Here is a 15190-nt window from a genome sequence, read left to right on the forward strand (position 1 = left end):
AGCGAGCCAAGAAAAGGAAAAAAGGGTCAGCTAATAAGTCATTCGCCCGGATTTGAACGGTCTAAGAATATAATACCTTAATTTGATACTTTTTCTAAACTGCTTCCTTCACTTTGTTTTTTTTTCAACCACATGGTGACAACAAGATGAAACTCTTAGACATAACAAAGAGCAAAATTGTTATAAAAAGATTATTACACTAACAGAAATAATCTTAATTTTGATATCAAATAATTTAATTTCTCAATTCTGATTATTATTAAAAGACAGGATTCTTTACAAAGGCTTTAATCAACTAAGTTTATTAAGAGTATATTTACACTGGTGATTGTATTGTTTTAGAATTTATTTAATTAATGGACAAAAATGTTTTACAACAAAGGTTCCATTACCAAACGTGGTTATGGTGACTCTTCGTCAGATGAAGTTACCTATCACAAAAGATTCAATGAATTAGTTAATACAGACGTCATTTTTCATGTCTTCCTTTATAATGTTATCAGTTGCTTAATAGCCTTCACCCAATTTTCCTTGCATAACTAGAACAAAGTTGTTTTTGGTATGTTGGCTGCATCTGTGACTAGTTTGATTGTTTGGTCAATTACAAATCTAAGTTTCATTATCCTTTTCCCATTTAAAAAACTGATAAGACATTGTATGCCATTTTTCTTTCTTCTGGGCAAAAAACACGGCACGAGAAACTCTCCATGGTGTTTACGGAAGGCTTTTGAGAGAGACAATATATGCGATAGCTAATCTTCAAGCATTTAATAGGATTTGACCAAAGGTCTCAGTGAACTGATCCAGTGAGGATGTGGCAACGTGTATGCCATATCTCCTAGTTTGTCATTTTCCTTCCCTTCTCTTAGTGGAGCGAAGGCATCGGGATTAAGGAGAATAGGCAACACCGCAAATGAGCTTGAAGTTCGCTCGTAAAATGGTTCTACTATAGATAGTGGAATGATCTTCCTAATCTGGCAGTTGAATCAATGGAACTTGAAAAGTTCCAACTTGCAGAAAATGTTCTTAGGTTGAACAGGTTAACATGATTCTCTCTTCTTAGTTTACATAAGACAGATCTATTTCACCATTACTGATCTTATGAAATTTTACATATTCTATTATTATTTCCCATATAAACATTATTTATTTCCCTATTCCCTTTCCTCACTGGGCTATTTTCCCTGTTGGAGCCCTTGGGGCTTGTAGCATCCTGCTTTTCCAACTAGGGCTCTAGCTTACCTAGTAATAATAATAATAATATATGCTTATGTTCCAAAGCACTTGTCTTAAAACCAGTGATGGTCGAAACATCTCATAAAACTGTGTCAGAGACTTGTGATTGCTTCCCGCAGGAAAGCTCTAATTGATGATGATGATGATCATCATCAGACTACTTCAATTTACATCTTTTTCATTCCCGTGATGAATGATTCATTGGAGGATAAGGTTTTCCCATAAGTTCCTAGGAACTTAGGGCAGAGGAAAGGAAATATCTTTTATGTCCCGAAGGACAAATAGATCCCAAGGGGAGTCACATAGGGGCACCTAGCTCCTTACACACATGGGTAATGGCTACAGGCATGAAACCAGCCACCCCTTACGCGAGAGGGGAAGAGCCGATATCAGTCTCCTTGGAAGGAGTACCTTCCAACTCAAAGGAGCCATAACGTCCTCAGGGCATCATCATTAGTGTCAGAATCAGGAAGGGATAGTCTAAAGGACTCCCTCTGAGAAGGAAGTTCGTTTTCTCTAGGGAAAACAGGCTGGTCTTCCCCATCACAAACTTGTCATGAGGTTAGATTAAGACCATTGCCCTTCTTCTCACCACTGCCAGAGGTGGCCAACGGGGTTAGTCTTCACGGGCACAGTAGCAGGAGTAGGTGCAAGAGATCCGGCTGACTTTAAAGACTTTGAGACAGACCCAGAAGTACTGTAGCTCGCAAACTGCTTTCGTCTACCATACGCCTACCACCGGAAGGACAACCACTCCCAACACTCCTCACAGGGAGATTGTGAGTAATTATAGCCACTGCAGGCTGAAAACAAGGAATGGGGATCAAACTACAACCTGCTCATGAAGATCTGTAACTGTAACTCCAGGGTAGATTTGCATGTCTACCTTCAGTTTCTCCATCAGTCATACACTTCACAGACATGGCTGAAAAGAAAAAACCAAGGAAATTCAACCTACACAAGTGGTTAAGGCACAGAGAGTATGCCCCTACGCATCGGAGGTTGAAATCAAAGTGGCTATTCGGTGCAGCGGCAGGGGCTGGGCATATTCACTGCCTGCCAGTAACTATCGACACCTCGTTATAATTCTAACATAGTTTTACAGCTTTGTTGAAAACATTTATATTGAAGGATAAAGGTTTGAACACCATTCATGTAGGAACATAATGCATTTAAAGAAGCCTAACCAAAGGCAAAAAAGCATATTGCATTATTACTAATTGTAAGGACCACACAATGGGAGGTCCATAAACAAACAAAAATAAGAGGAAGAAAATTTTTATCTAGAGGTAAATGGTAGAGAAAGTGAACATAAACATGTGCAATACTGTACATAAACAGGATTTCAAATAATGTACAAAAAACACTAATTTGCAAGACTTACCAGGAATATACAAGACACAACATCTGAGGCAATCTTTGCATGTGGAGGGTCACTGTCTCGGGTGGATGGACGGAGATTGTGATTAAGGCAAGTCTGAAGTAAGGCCACCAAAGCTTCCGCATGTTGCTCAATACTTCCGGTCTCCCTGAAATACAGTAATCAAATTTACACCTTTTTCATATTTTTTGTCTTTATACAAAATTATCAAATATTCATAAAACAAAAAAATTATGCAAATGCTTCTAATCTTCATAGAACATTAAGCTAAATTAACCTAGTGTCCTGGTTGGACAGGGCACCAGCCCCCCGTTGAGATGCTACCGCTTGCCTTATTGCCTTATTCTATGTTTGGGTTCCCTCAGGTCCCTCAGTGTGAGGCACCTCATATATCCACCAGAGAGTTGTTAATGCATCTTCCAGTGTATTTTGCATCTTCCAGTCTTGGATGGTCTGGGATGCATGTTAGGTATTTATCGAGCTTATTCTTAAACACATCTATGCTCATTCCTGATATGTTTCTTAGATGATGAGCTGGCAGCACATTAAATAGTCGCTGCATTATCGAAGCTGGTGCGTAGTGGATTAATGTCCTGTGTGTGTAATCGCCATAACAGTGAATGTAGAATAAGTATATATGTGAAATAAATAATATAGCTATACGGAAGAAAGGGAACTAGAGTAAAGAGTTAAAAGCTAGCGAGAGAAAATATGCTTACTATGGAAGCGCTCATCCCGGGCGCATTAACCTTTAGCCTTAACACATGTCGAACACCACCATAGGAAAAGAATCAAGCCATTGATGTGTGGAGCATAAACACATCTCCATCGTGAATGTATAACGTAGTTGTGAACGAGAATTTGCTGAGAATACACATCGTAGAGCAATCTCTAAAACTACCACAATACCGCATCGTGTATGTATAATGTTTTACACAATTATGTAATATGTTAATATTTTAACATCTGTAAGTTAGAGGAGGCTATAACGATCAACATACAAATCATTGTGTTATTTATTGTCTGACACATGGATTTTAGATCAATAACATGTCAATTTGTAATGATACTAACTCGCATATTGTCTATGTCACCAGGTTTGATCACGACAAATAAATAGTGAATTCAACACTGCGGTTTCAATTACTCCACCATTAGTCGCTAGAGAAAGAGGCGTCTACAGTGTGCCTTCATTAGTTTTCCTGGTATAGTTTTGGGCACTATTAATCTACCTAGGCTTGCTCTTTCTGATATTTCTAGCTCCATGATGTTTTCAGAAATTCCTTTGATTTGCTTCCATGCTTGTATTATCATTTAACGTTCTCTTCTCCTTTCTAGACAGTACAATTTTAAAAATTGCAGTCTTTCCCAGTAGTCAAGGTCCTTAACTTTTTCTATTCTAGCAGTAAAGGACCTTTGTACACTCTCTATTTGTGCAATATCCTTTTGGTAGTGTGGGTATCATATCACATTGCAGTACTCGAGTGTACTACGTACATAAGTTTTGTAAAGCAAAATCATGTGTTCAGCTTTTCTTGTTTTAAAGTGTCAGAATAGCATTCTCATTTTTGCTTAACATTTAGCCAACATTGTTGGTATTTGGTCGTTGCATAACATATTCCTATTTAACATTACACCAAGGTCTTTAATGCTTCCTTGTTTGTGATTGTCTCGTTATTAGGTCCCTTGTATGCATATACCATTCCTTCAATGTTTCCGTAATTTATTGATTCAAATTTTTCGGAGTTAAATACCATCCCATTTATCTCCGCCCATTCATATATTTTGTTTAGATCTCTTCTTGATGAGTTCCTATCTTCATCACAAGTAATTTCTCTAGTTATTCTTGTGTCATCGGCGAAACTTCTCACTGCAGAGTCTTTAACATTACTATGTCTGAGATCATCATAACGAACACCAGTGCAGCTAATACCGTACCGTGGCATGCCAGATATTACCTGAGCTTCATCTGATTTCTCGTCATTTGCAACCACTATCTGTTTTCTGTTTTGCAGAAATTCTTTTATCCATTTTCCTATATTTCCCACAATATTATGCTTTCTCATTTTTTTCTCTAATATATTATGGTCTACCTTGTTAAAGGCTTTTGCAAAATCTAGATTGATAACATCTGTGTCTTTTTCATTTATCATATTTTTGTATGTTTTCATAGTGTGCTATCAGTTGAATTTGTGTACTTTTTCTGGGCACAAAACTGTTCTGACCTGTATTAAATAAATTATTTTTAACCAGATGATACATTATTTTCTTTTTTATTACCCTTTCATGCACTTTCATAATATGTGTAGTTTGACTGACATAATTGCTTGCCTCTAGTCTTGATCCACTATTGAAAATAGGGGTTATATATGCTAATTTATGTTAAACATATATCTCGGTTATATCTACATTTTGTCTTAGCAGTATTGCAAGCGGCTTCGCAATAGTGTGTGCAGTTTTTTTTTTAACAAAATCGCTGGAACTCCATCTGGCCCAGCCGCCGATCCATTTTTAATTTTGCTTATAGCCTGCACAATATCTGCTTCCTTCTTTCAGGTTTTTGCATATTTTTGGATGGAGATATCTGCATTTGTCTCCATATCCATCTAAATTTACACATTTACCATATATTTCATAATTATGGCATATCTTTGGATGCTTGTAGTAGCATCTTTCGCCAAATCTACAATTCCCTCTTTTCAGTAAGTTGCAGACTACAGTATATCTTTCTTTTCTTTTTTTTTTCTTTTTCTTGCTCTTCCCTAAAAGTGTGTAGGTCCGGGTAGAGACTCTTGGGTCAATTATTTGTTTCCCTCTGATAATTTATTTCTTCGTAGGTATGTTGCTGAATGGCATCATATGTTGTATCAATGATTTCCTCTGCATCCTTACACATTTTTTTTTCTTCTTGCAGATTCGGTCTCGATTAAATTATATTTTCTATCCAAACTAAGCATGTTGAGCAGAATAATAATAATAATAATAATAATTTTTTCTTCTTCTTTTTCCAGATTCAGTCTCGACTTAATTAAATTTCTATCCAGACTAAGCATGTTGAGCAGAATACCTTTGTGTCTTTATTATTCATTTTTTGTTGTACTTCAGTGCAAGTAGGGTGTGTTGGTACATGACATGCATCGAATTTCCTAATCAGTTGATGCGGACTAATAATGCTGTACCACTCTTACATTTATTGCACCATTTTGGCATTCTTTTTCCCAATGCATCAATCAGCATATTCACCATATTGGACTTCTTATTGTTCTTTGATGGAATGTTCTGATTGATGTGAACTTTCTTTATAAGTCTCTTTATCACCTGGATTTTCTTTGGAATTTCTTCTATTATTTTGATGATAATTTTCCATCACACTGGTTGGAGCTATTAGCGACCCCTGTTATCATCTAGTTCTTGTTGTTCCAACTCATAGAATTTACTCTGGCTGATTGCAGCAATATCCCTTCATGCCTTGCCTTTGTTATAGAGTGCCATCTTGTACAGATTTTTAGTAATTTACATGATAACTATCCTATGCCGACATTTTATCCAACTTTTCTAACCTGAAACTAATCACCGACTATTCACAAAAACTTGTAGCTATATTGCACTTGATAGCCTTTTTGTTATCCACGTTAAATTAACTGATTTCTCGGATCACGTAAGTGGACTCACCAGCATACAGTAAAACCCGCAAACAAAGAGTTATGGGGTCCTTTGACTGGCCAAACAGTACTACATTGGATCTTTCTCTCTGTTTACAGTACTTTCCCTTTGCCTACACAGAGACCGAATAGTCTGGCCTATTCTTTACAGATTCTCCTCTGTCCTCATACACCTAACAACACAGAGATTACCAAACAATTCTTCTTCTCCCAAGGGGTTAACTACTGAACTGTAATTGTTCAGTGGCTACTTTCCTCTTGGTAAGGGTAGAAGGGACTCTTTAGCTATGGTAAGCAGCTCTTCTAGGAGAAGGACACTCCAAAATCAAACCATTGTTCTCTAGTCTTGGGTAGTGCCACAGCCTCTATACCATGGTCTTCAACTGTCTTGGGTTAGAGTTCTCTTGCTTGAGGGTACGCTCGGACACACTGTTTTATCTAGTTTCTCTTCCTCTTGTTTTGTTAAATTTTTTAGAGTTCTTTATAGTTTATATAGAAAATATTTGTTTCAATGTTTTTACTGTTCTTAAAATATTCAATTTTTCCTTGTTTCCTTTCCTCACTGGGCTAGTTTCCCTGTTGGGGCCCCTGAGCTTATTGCGTCCTGCTCCTCATCTTCATAAAATATTACAAAATGTACTCAAATGCTTCTTATCTTCATATAACATTACACCATATACCAAGGCACTTCCCCCAATTTTGGGAGGTAGCCGACATCAAACAAATGGAAAAAAGGAGACCTTTCCTCTCTACACTCCTCCCGGCTGGAACTGCTAGGGTGCCACAGCCCACCCTTCCCTGTTATCCACCACAGATGAAGCTTCATAATGCTGAATCCCCTACTGCTGTTACCTCCGACCGGAGGAAGCAGCAGGGCCTACCGGAACTGCGTCACAATTGCTCGCCATTCATTCCTATTGCTATCGCGCTCTCTTGCCTCTCTCACAGCCATCCTCCTAACACCCAGAGCTTTCTTCACTCCATCCATCCATCCAAACGTTGGCCTTCCTCTTGTACTTCTCCCATCAACTCTTGCATTCATCACCTTCAGCAGACAGCCATTTTCCATTCTCTCAACATGACCAAACAAAAACAACACATTCATATTCACTCTAGCTGCTAAATTATTTCTTACACCCATTCTCACCCTCACTAATTCGTTCCTAACCCAATCTACTCAAGATATACCAGCCATACTCCTCAGACACTTCACCTAGAACACTTTCAATTTATGTCTCTCCGTCACTTTCATTCCCCACAACTCCGATCCATACATCACAGTTGGTACAATCACTTTTTCATACAGAACTCTCTATACATTTATGTCCAACCCTCTATTTTTTGCTACTCCCTTAACTGCCCCCAACACTTTGCATCCTTCATTCACTCTCTGACGTACATCTGCTTCCACTCCACCATTTGCTGCAACAACAGACCCCAAGTACTTAAACTGATCCACCTCTTCAAGTAACTCTCCATTCAACATGACATTCAACCTCGCACCACCTTCCCTTCTCGCACATCTCATAACCTTACTCTTACTGTATTTCCAATTGCCAATTGCATAAAACATTAAAAAATACTCAAATGCTTCTTATTTTCATAGAAAATTACAAAATTTTCTCAAATGCTTCTAATAAAAAAAACATTAAAAAATACGATATACCTAAATACTTTTGATTTTCATAATACATTACATTCGCTCGAAGGTTTCTAATACTTATAAAATTCCAAATTTTTTGAAGCAATTGAAATTGAACAAATCAATCATTTCTGATACTGTATAATGTATTCAATATACAAGTACTTAACCAAAATTTATTTTCTTAAACATTTGCTACGAGTTAAAAGCACCAAAAAATTTTCTAAGGCTTGGACAAAATGATTATTGATTAGAGCCTGTCAGGGTCTGTCAAGTCTTTGTTATCGCCCAAAAAGTCCACAGTACTGGACCAGTGGTCGATCTAGTTCATAGTTGCACGCTGCAGGGGCGGAACTTGGATCCTGCAAAACAACTTTCTCAAGGCACAAAGTGGTAAGATGCCTGCTCCAAACCACTAAAAGGCAGAGTGCACACCAGTGAGACATGCAGGGGGTAGAGCAGTACCACCACAGGCTCAAGAGAGGAGGGGTTGTCTGGTGGACAAGCCAAGATATTCCATGTGTGCGCCCATGAGTACTAGCGTACCCAGGTGTGTGCGCACAGGTTGAGACATGTTGCTCATAAACAGAGGGATCCAAGTGAGAAGTATGGTTCTAAAATATGGGCAGCGCGAGCATCCCACAAGGGAGGGCATGGCAACATGAAGCTTATCTCGTTCACCGGTCTCATGAGGAGATGCCGAGACTGATGTGACTGTAGTTGTCTTCGAACAGCACAGCCTGAAAAGGAGAGTCCTCTCTGCTCTCAAAGGGGACAAGCCAAAGGTGTCCAGGGCCAGAGCAGAAACACACACCTGTGTTTCCTTTGAAGGAAGTCCCATCACCAACTCCTTAGGAAGGATACCTTGCAATCCAAAGGAGGTCCAAATTACTAGCAAAGTTTTGTCAACATGAATACCAGATGAAAACTCCTCCCAAGGAGAACCCTTCCCATTTCTCTAAAGGAAAAGGGAAGGTTTTTCAGCCTTGAAACTTACCCAAAGTGAAAGGGCCACCACTTTTCTCTGTACAGCTCTCGGAGGAAACCGATGGGGAAGGGTAGGATGGAAGCATACTGCAAGTCAGATGAAGAGATCAGGAATTCTTTAATTTCAAGGATAACCCCCAAGGCAAAGAATCCTTTTTGGACGACCTCTCCTTCCTCCTGCCATATACAATCCACTGGGAAGGTGACCATTCCTGACACTCGTAACACAGAGATTCCTGCCACAGGTGTGTCCTCTGCAGGCAGGCCACAAAAGATGGGGTCCTACCCCTTTGCACTCATTAAAGTGCCGCAAAGTGTTTCCCAACACCACCAGACTAGTTTGTATTTCAGCAGGCATACCGTCAGCAAACAAACATAAACAGTGGAAGAATGTTTGCTTGCACAGACGGATGAAATCAGAGTGGCTGCTCAGTGAGCAAGCAAGTCCAGCTGGTATCTACCACCCACCTATGAACACCTTGTTATAAAGTTTAATTGCCGAGTACTCCAACTTTGCCGATACCTATCCCATGTAAAGGACAAAGGTTTCTATTAGTGTACGAACATTTAAAAAACAAGTTCTTGACTAATTATAGAATTAACATTAAACATAAACCCACCTGATAGCAGAGGTGACCCGTGTGATACATATCTCGACCACACTCTGATCATTGTCATTTCGAGTATACTCCGGGAGGGACGCAATGTCCCGTATCTTATTAATAACATCCGTAAGGTCATTGACAATTACATGGTCAGGTACATTAAACAAGTCACCAGCCTAGGAAAAAGAAAAAAGAAAATGTCATAGAATAAAATGGGAACAATACTTACCAAACAGAGCATTGAATATCTTATAAAACCTTTCAAAGTTATACAAAATTCTTTTTGTTATGAAGAAATAATAACCTGAATTTTTGCATAAATCAAGCCTATCATTATTATCAAAATTGGACTAGTAAAAGTTTCAAATACAATCACAAAATATAGATACCTTTATAAATTCTTTTTGTTATGAAGAAAGAATTAGAGAGAGAGAGAGAGATTTAGTTTTCAATAGCATTTTTTTCACGAAAAAAAGTGAAGTACGTTGATGGTATTTTATCAAACTCATTTACTGTGGATGTTACTTTTACCAATTGACAAGGGGAACTAACAGCTCATCCAACAGTAATAAAAGACAATAATTAGTACACTACAGTATTTCTATAATGTAAACATGACAAATTCGTAGATAATTTGTATTTTTCCTAACTATACAAACCTTAGCTATTTAATAGGGGTTATTACTTTCGGCGTAGCTGAAATGAGGAGCCATTAATTTTTAACGAGGGTTAACTACCCACACCACTAGTTAGCGGGGATAAGGAGGGTAGTTTGCTAACCCCCCCACACACACCTCTCATTGAGCTCACTTTGCTTAGAGGTAGGACTTCAAGAGGGATAGGGCTGGCGGGTAAGTTTGGTTAAATAGCTAAGGTTTGTATAGTTAAGAAAAATACAAATTATCTACGAATTTGTCATTTGTTCCGTAACTGGATTACAATCCATGCTATTTAATAGGGGTGACTCGCCCATTAGGAAGGGTGGACGTCCCAGCCAATCTGGCTTTTTAGCTTTACCCAGGGGCTCCCTATCTGAGTGTGTCAGCACTCAAGAAATAAGGAGTCCATGCACCTCGCTAAAACCTTGCTACGCAAGGTTTGCGGCCTACGCAAGCTGTGTGTGTGAAGGTATGTAGAAGTGTGACTGTCCTGGTAAAGTTATTCAGAGTTCTTAGGATGGAAAAACTGTACACTAGGATTTTCTTAATACCACTTCGTCAGGGTATGGGGACGCAACAGTATTAATCTTAATACTAGGTACATAAGGGAGCATGGTTTACCTGTAGTGGTTTGAGGTCAGCTATGCAGAGAACCCAGGAAGCTGCTTACCCCAAGAGAGGGGAGAATGAAGAAAAGAATAAGGGCCAGTCAAACCTTTTCATTCATACAGACTAAAACTGAGTAACAACACCTTCAACCTTCTGCTACTTGTCCAATAAGGAGCTTGAGGTTTTAAACCAGTTGTTGTGCAGCCACCACAGGAACGATAGAGAATGTATCAAGTCTCCTGTGGGTCACGTCTTGCAGGTAGTGGGATGTAAACATGTTGTGACATTTCCACACCCCAGCTTGAAGAACCTGCGTCACTGAGTAGTTTCTTTTGAATGCCCGGGACGTAGCTATGCCCCTGACTTCATGAGCTCTGGGACGACGTGATGAAGGAGGGTCTGGATTCAGTGCATGGTCAATGAACCTGCGAATCCATGCTGAGATGGTATTTATGGTGACACTCCTCTTGGTCCTTCCTGTGCTGATGAATAGTGCAGGCACACGAGGATGGGCTGCGGCTGTTCTCTTCAGATACAGCCTCAAAATCCTCACTGGGCATAGAACGAGATGGTCTGGGTCATCTGTTACAGTACGGAGACTAGAAATCCAGAAGGAGTTGAATCGAGGATCCGCTACTCCCGGGTTCTGAGTCTTGGCAATAAACTCAGGGACGAAGCTGAACGGTACCTCTCCCGATCCCCTTGAATAGGCGATGTCGTATGAGAGACCATAAAGTTCACAGACTCGTTTGGCCGAAGCCAAAGCTAGCAGGAACACCGTCTTCAAAGTCAGGTGGCGATCTGTTGCCTGGCGTAATGGTTCAAAGGGAGGTCTCTTAAGAGACCTGAGAACTCGAACCACGTTCAATGGGAAAGGTCTCACTTCTGACTGGGGACATGTAAGTTCATAACTCCGTATGAGTAAAGAAAGTTCTAGCGATGAAGAAATGTCCATTTCTTTCAGTCTGAAGGTGAGGCTTAAGGCTGAGCAATAGCCTTTCACTGCCGAGACTGAAAGGCGCATTTCTTCACGCAAATACACGAAGAACTCCGCTATTGCTGGAATAGTGGCGCTGAGTGGAGAGGTACCCCTCCCACGACACCAACCACAGAAGACTTTCCACTTTGCCTGGTAGAATGCTGATGATGACTTACGCAGATATCCAGACATCCTGATCGCAACTTGTTGCGAAAATCCTCTCTCAGGGGAGATGTTGAATAGTCTCCAGGCGTGACGTCGTAGCGAAGCTACTGCTTTGTGGAAGATGTTGGCATGTGATTGTTTGTGTAGGTTGTGCCTTGGAGGGAGTTCTATTAGAGGCTCCGTTAGGAGTTGCAGAAGGTCCGGAAACCATTCTGCGTGATGCTATAGCGGAGCTATGAGGGTCATTGAGAGATTGACTAATGTTCTGGTCTTGTTGAGTACCCTCCTCATCAGACAGAATGGGGGAAAGGCGTACACGTCGATGTTGTCCCACCGTTGTTGGAAAGCATCTTGCCAGAGAGCCTTGGGGTCTGGGACTGGAGAACAATGCAGCGGGAGCCTGAAGGTCAGGGCCGTTGCGAAGAGGTCTACAGTCGGTGAACTCCACGAAGTCAGGACTTTGTTGGCTACTAGATAATCCAAAGGCCACTCGGTACTCACTATCAGAGATGCTCTGCTCAGGTTGTCGGCGAGCAAATTCCTTTTGCCTGGAACGAAGCGTGCCGATAGTGGTATCATGTGGATTTCGGCCCATCTCAGTATCTCTACTGCTAGATGGGATAGTTACTGCGAAAAAGTACCTCCTGGCTTGTTGATGTAAGACACTACAGTGGTGTTGATGTAAGACACTACAGTGGTGTTGATGCAAGACACTACAGTGGTGTTAATGTAAGACACTACAGTGGTGTTGATGTAAGCCACTACAGTGGTGTTGTCGCTCATGACCACCACTGAGTGGCCCACCAGGAACTGTTGAAGGGCCCGAAAGACTACCTTTATCTCTAGGAGATTTATGTGGAGGTACTTTTCTGACTCTGGCCAGAGGCCTGAGGTCGTGTGGTGCAGCACGTAGGCCCCCAACCCTTTTTCTGAAGCGTCTGAGAACAGCATCAAATCCAGGGGGAGGACGAGAAGCTCCACTCCCTTTCGTAGATTCTCGTCTGTCACGCACCACTGTAGGGCCGCCAGATCTGCAGGCCCCATGGGGATCTGGATGTCCGAGGAGTCGTGAGCTTGATTCCACTGGGACTTGAATCGCCACTGGAGGGATCTCATCCTGAGGCGACCATTGGGAACTAGACGGGCCAGCGATGAAAGGTGACCGAGAAGATGTAACCACGATTGGGCTGGAAGTTCTTCTCGTCTGAGAAAGGGTCTTACGACCTTTCTCAGCCTTGTTATCCTGTCGTCTGATGGGAAGGCTTTGTGGAGATTGGTGTCTTTGATCTTGCCTAAGTTTAAGAGTCTCTGAGTGGGAAGCAGAGAAGACTTCTCAAGATTTACCATGATCCCCAGATCCTGGCAAAGTCTCAGAAATTTGTCTCGGTGTTGAAGAAGGGTTGACACCAAGTCTGCTAAGATTAGCTAGTCGTCCAGATTACAAAGGAGACGGATGCCAGTCCTGTGTACCAAAGATGACACTAGGGTAAACACTCTAGTGAAGATTTGTGATGCTGTGGAAAGACAGATGCATAGCACCTTAAACTGGTACTTTCTGTTGTCTTGACTGAATTTTAAGTACTTTCTTGAAGACGGATGACCTGGGATCTGGAAGTACGCGTCCTTTAGGTCAAGTGTACAAATGAAGTCTTGTGGTCTTACTGCTAGTCTGCCGTGCCTGCCGTCTCCATGCTGAACGGAGATTGTTTGACAAACTTGTTCAGGGCTATGAGGTTGATGAGTGGTCTCCAGCCTCCAGATGCCTTTCTTACAAGAAAGAGTCTACAGAAGAAGCCCGGAGATCCGTCGAGGACCTCTTGGAGAGCGCCCTTCTTCAACAGGGTCTGGACTTCTGCCTGAAGGGCTTGCCCCCTCACCAATCCCATGGCAAGGGAGTTCAATGACACTGGATTCCTGGTCAGGGGAGGTAGAGATGTTATAAACGGGACGCAATATCCTAGACTGATCACGGAGATTGTCCAGGAATCAGCACCGAGTTGCTTCCACCTGTCGGAGCAACTTTGTAGGCATCCCCCCACTGGTGGAAACGCAGGGAGACTGCCTATCATAGCGTTTGTGGCCTCGGCTGCTCCCTCTAGGATTTTCACCTTGCCTGGAGGACTATTTGCCTTTCCTGTCTTTGACAAGAAAGGGGCTTAGACACCAGTGTCTTCGCTGCTTTTGTCATCGTTGTGGTCTTGACTGGACAGGACTGCTGGGGTGCTGGAGGTTTATAGGGCTTAGATTTTTAAGCCCTATGGAGGAGGGAGTCTTCATGAGACTTCCTCCACCTCTCAACAGCAAGTTCCATATCCTTATGCTCAAACAAATGGAACCCCTCTAAGGAAGAATGTCTGACACTAGGGACCTTCTGGTGGAACCTCTCAGACACTGCATCCCGACGTTTCAAGATGGTGTTTGCCCACAAGTTCGAGACTTGGTGGGCAAGAAACTCGATCATCCGAGTGCCTGAGAGAAGGAAAGTTTCCATAGCTTTCCTTGGAAATGTCCTCGGATCATATCAGGATGCCTAAGGTCCCTAACCAGATGTCCAGCCACGAAGTAGCTTGCATAGCATACTTGGTGACCTTCTCCTGATTAAAGATCTCGGCTGCCGAGAATGAGACCTGCCGGTTGGAGAGCTGAACTAGGTTCCTCCAAGATCTCAAAGTACCTCCTCTGCTGTACGCGAGGAGGTGGGAGGAGCTTGTTCGTAGTACCAGCACGGTTGGAGGAGGCAAACTCGGAGACCTGTTGAGAGATCTTGTTCCTGGTACTCTTCGCCCCTAGAGACCAGGGCAGGGCTGCATTGGTCTTTGAGGGTTGCTGAGAACCAAAGACGCGGTCCAAGACTGTGTCTTTGTCCTCTTGAGGGAGGATCTCTGGGTCCGAAAACCCATTGAGAACCCTCATTAGAGTCAGAACCTGCCAGAATGCATGCTCTGACTCGTGTTGGTCTCCTCCTGCTGTAAAAATTGCAGCGAAGCCTCCTTCTATCCCCAAAGGCTCTTCTTGGAGTGAGCCGTGGACATTCCTTGAGTGGCTGGCTGTCTGTCTCCTTTCTACCCCTAGTGGAGGACTTAGGCAGGGTTTTGGAGTCTTTGGATTCCTTCTTAGGAAGGAGGTAAGATTCCACCATCGATGACCTATGCGGCATGTCCCTCCTATTCTCAGATTGCGGGGAACTCTCCGCATGAGGAGAGGTTTCCTCCATTGGTGCGATGGAAGGAAGTCTCTCCTCGCACGGTTCCCTCGGTGACGGGAG

General features: G+C 41.9%; 1 protein-coding gene across 1 annotated transcript in view; it reads right to left on the minus strand.

Annotated features, from left to right (window-relative positions):
- Positions 1–15190, minus strand: part of LOC137646733 (protein melted-like) — a 134670-nt gene that overhangs the window by 40450 nt on the left and 79030 nt on the right. Inside the window, 2 exon segments of the mRNA XM_068379840.1 lie at positions 2621–2765; positions 9529–9689. Coding sequence (XP_068235941.1) covers positions 2621–2765; positions 9529–9689 — 306 coding nt within the window.

The sequence above is a fragment of the Palaemon carinicauda genome, chromosome 9 (assembly GCF_036898095.1).
Source record: "Palaemon carinicauda isolate YSFRI2023 chromosome 9, ASM3689809v2, whole genome shotgun sequence".
NCBI classification, from domain to species: Eukaryota; Metazoa; Arthropoda; class Malacostraca; order Decapoda; family Palaemonidae; genus Palaemon; species Palaemon carinicauda.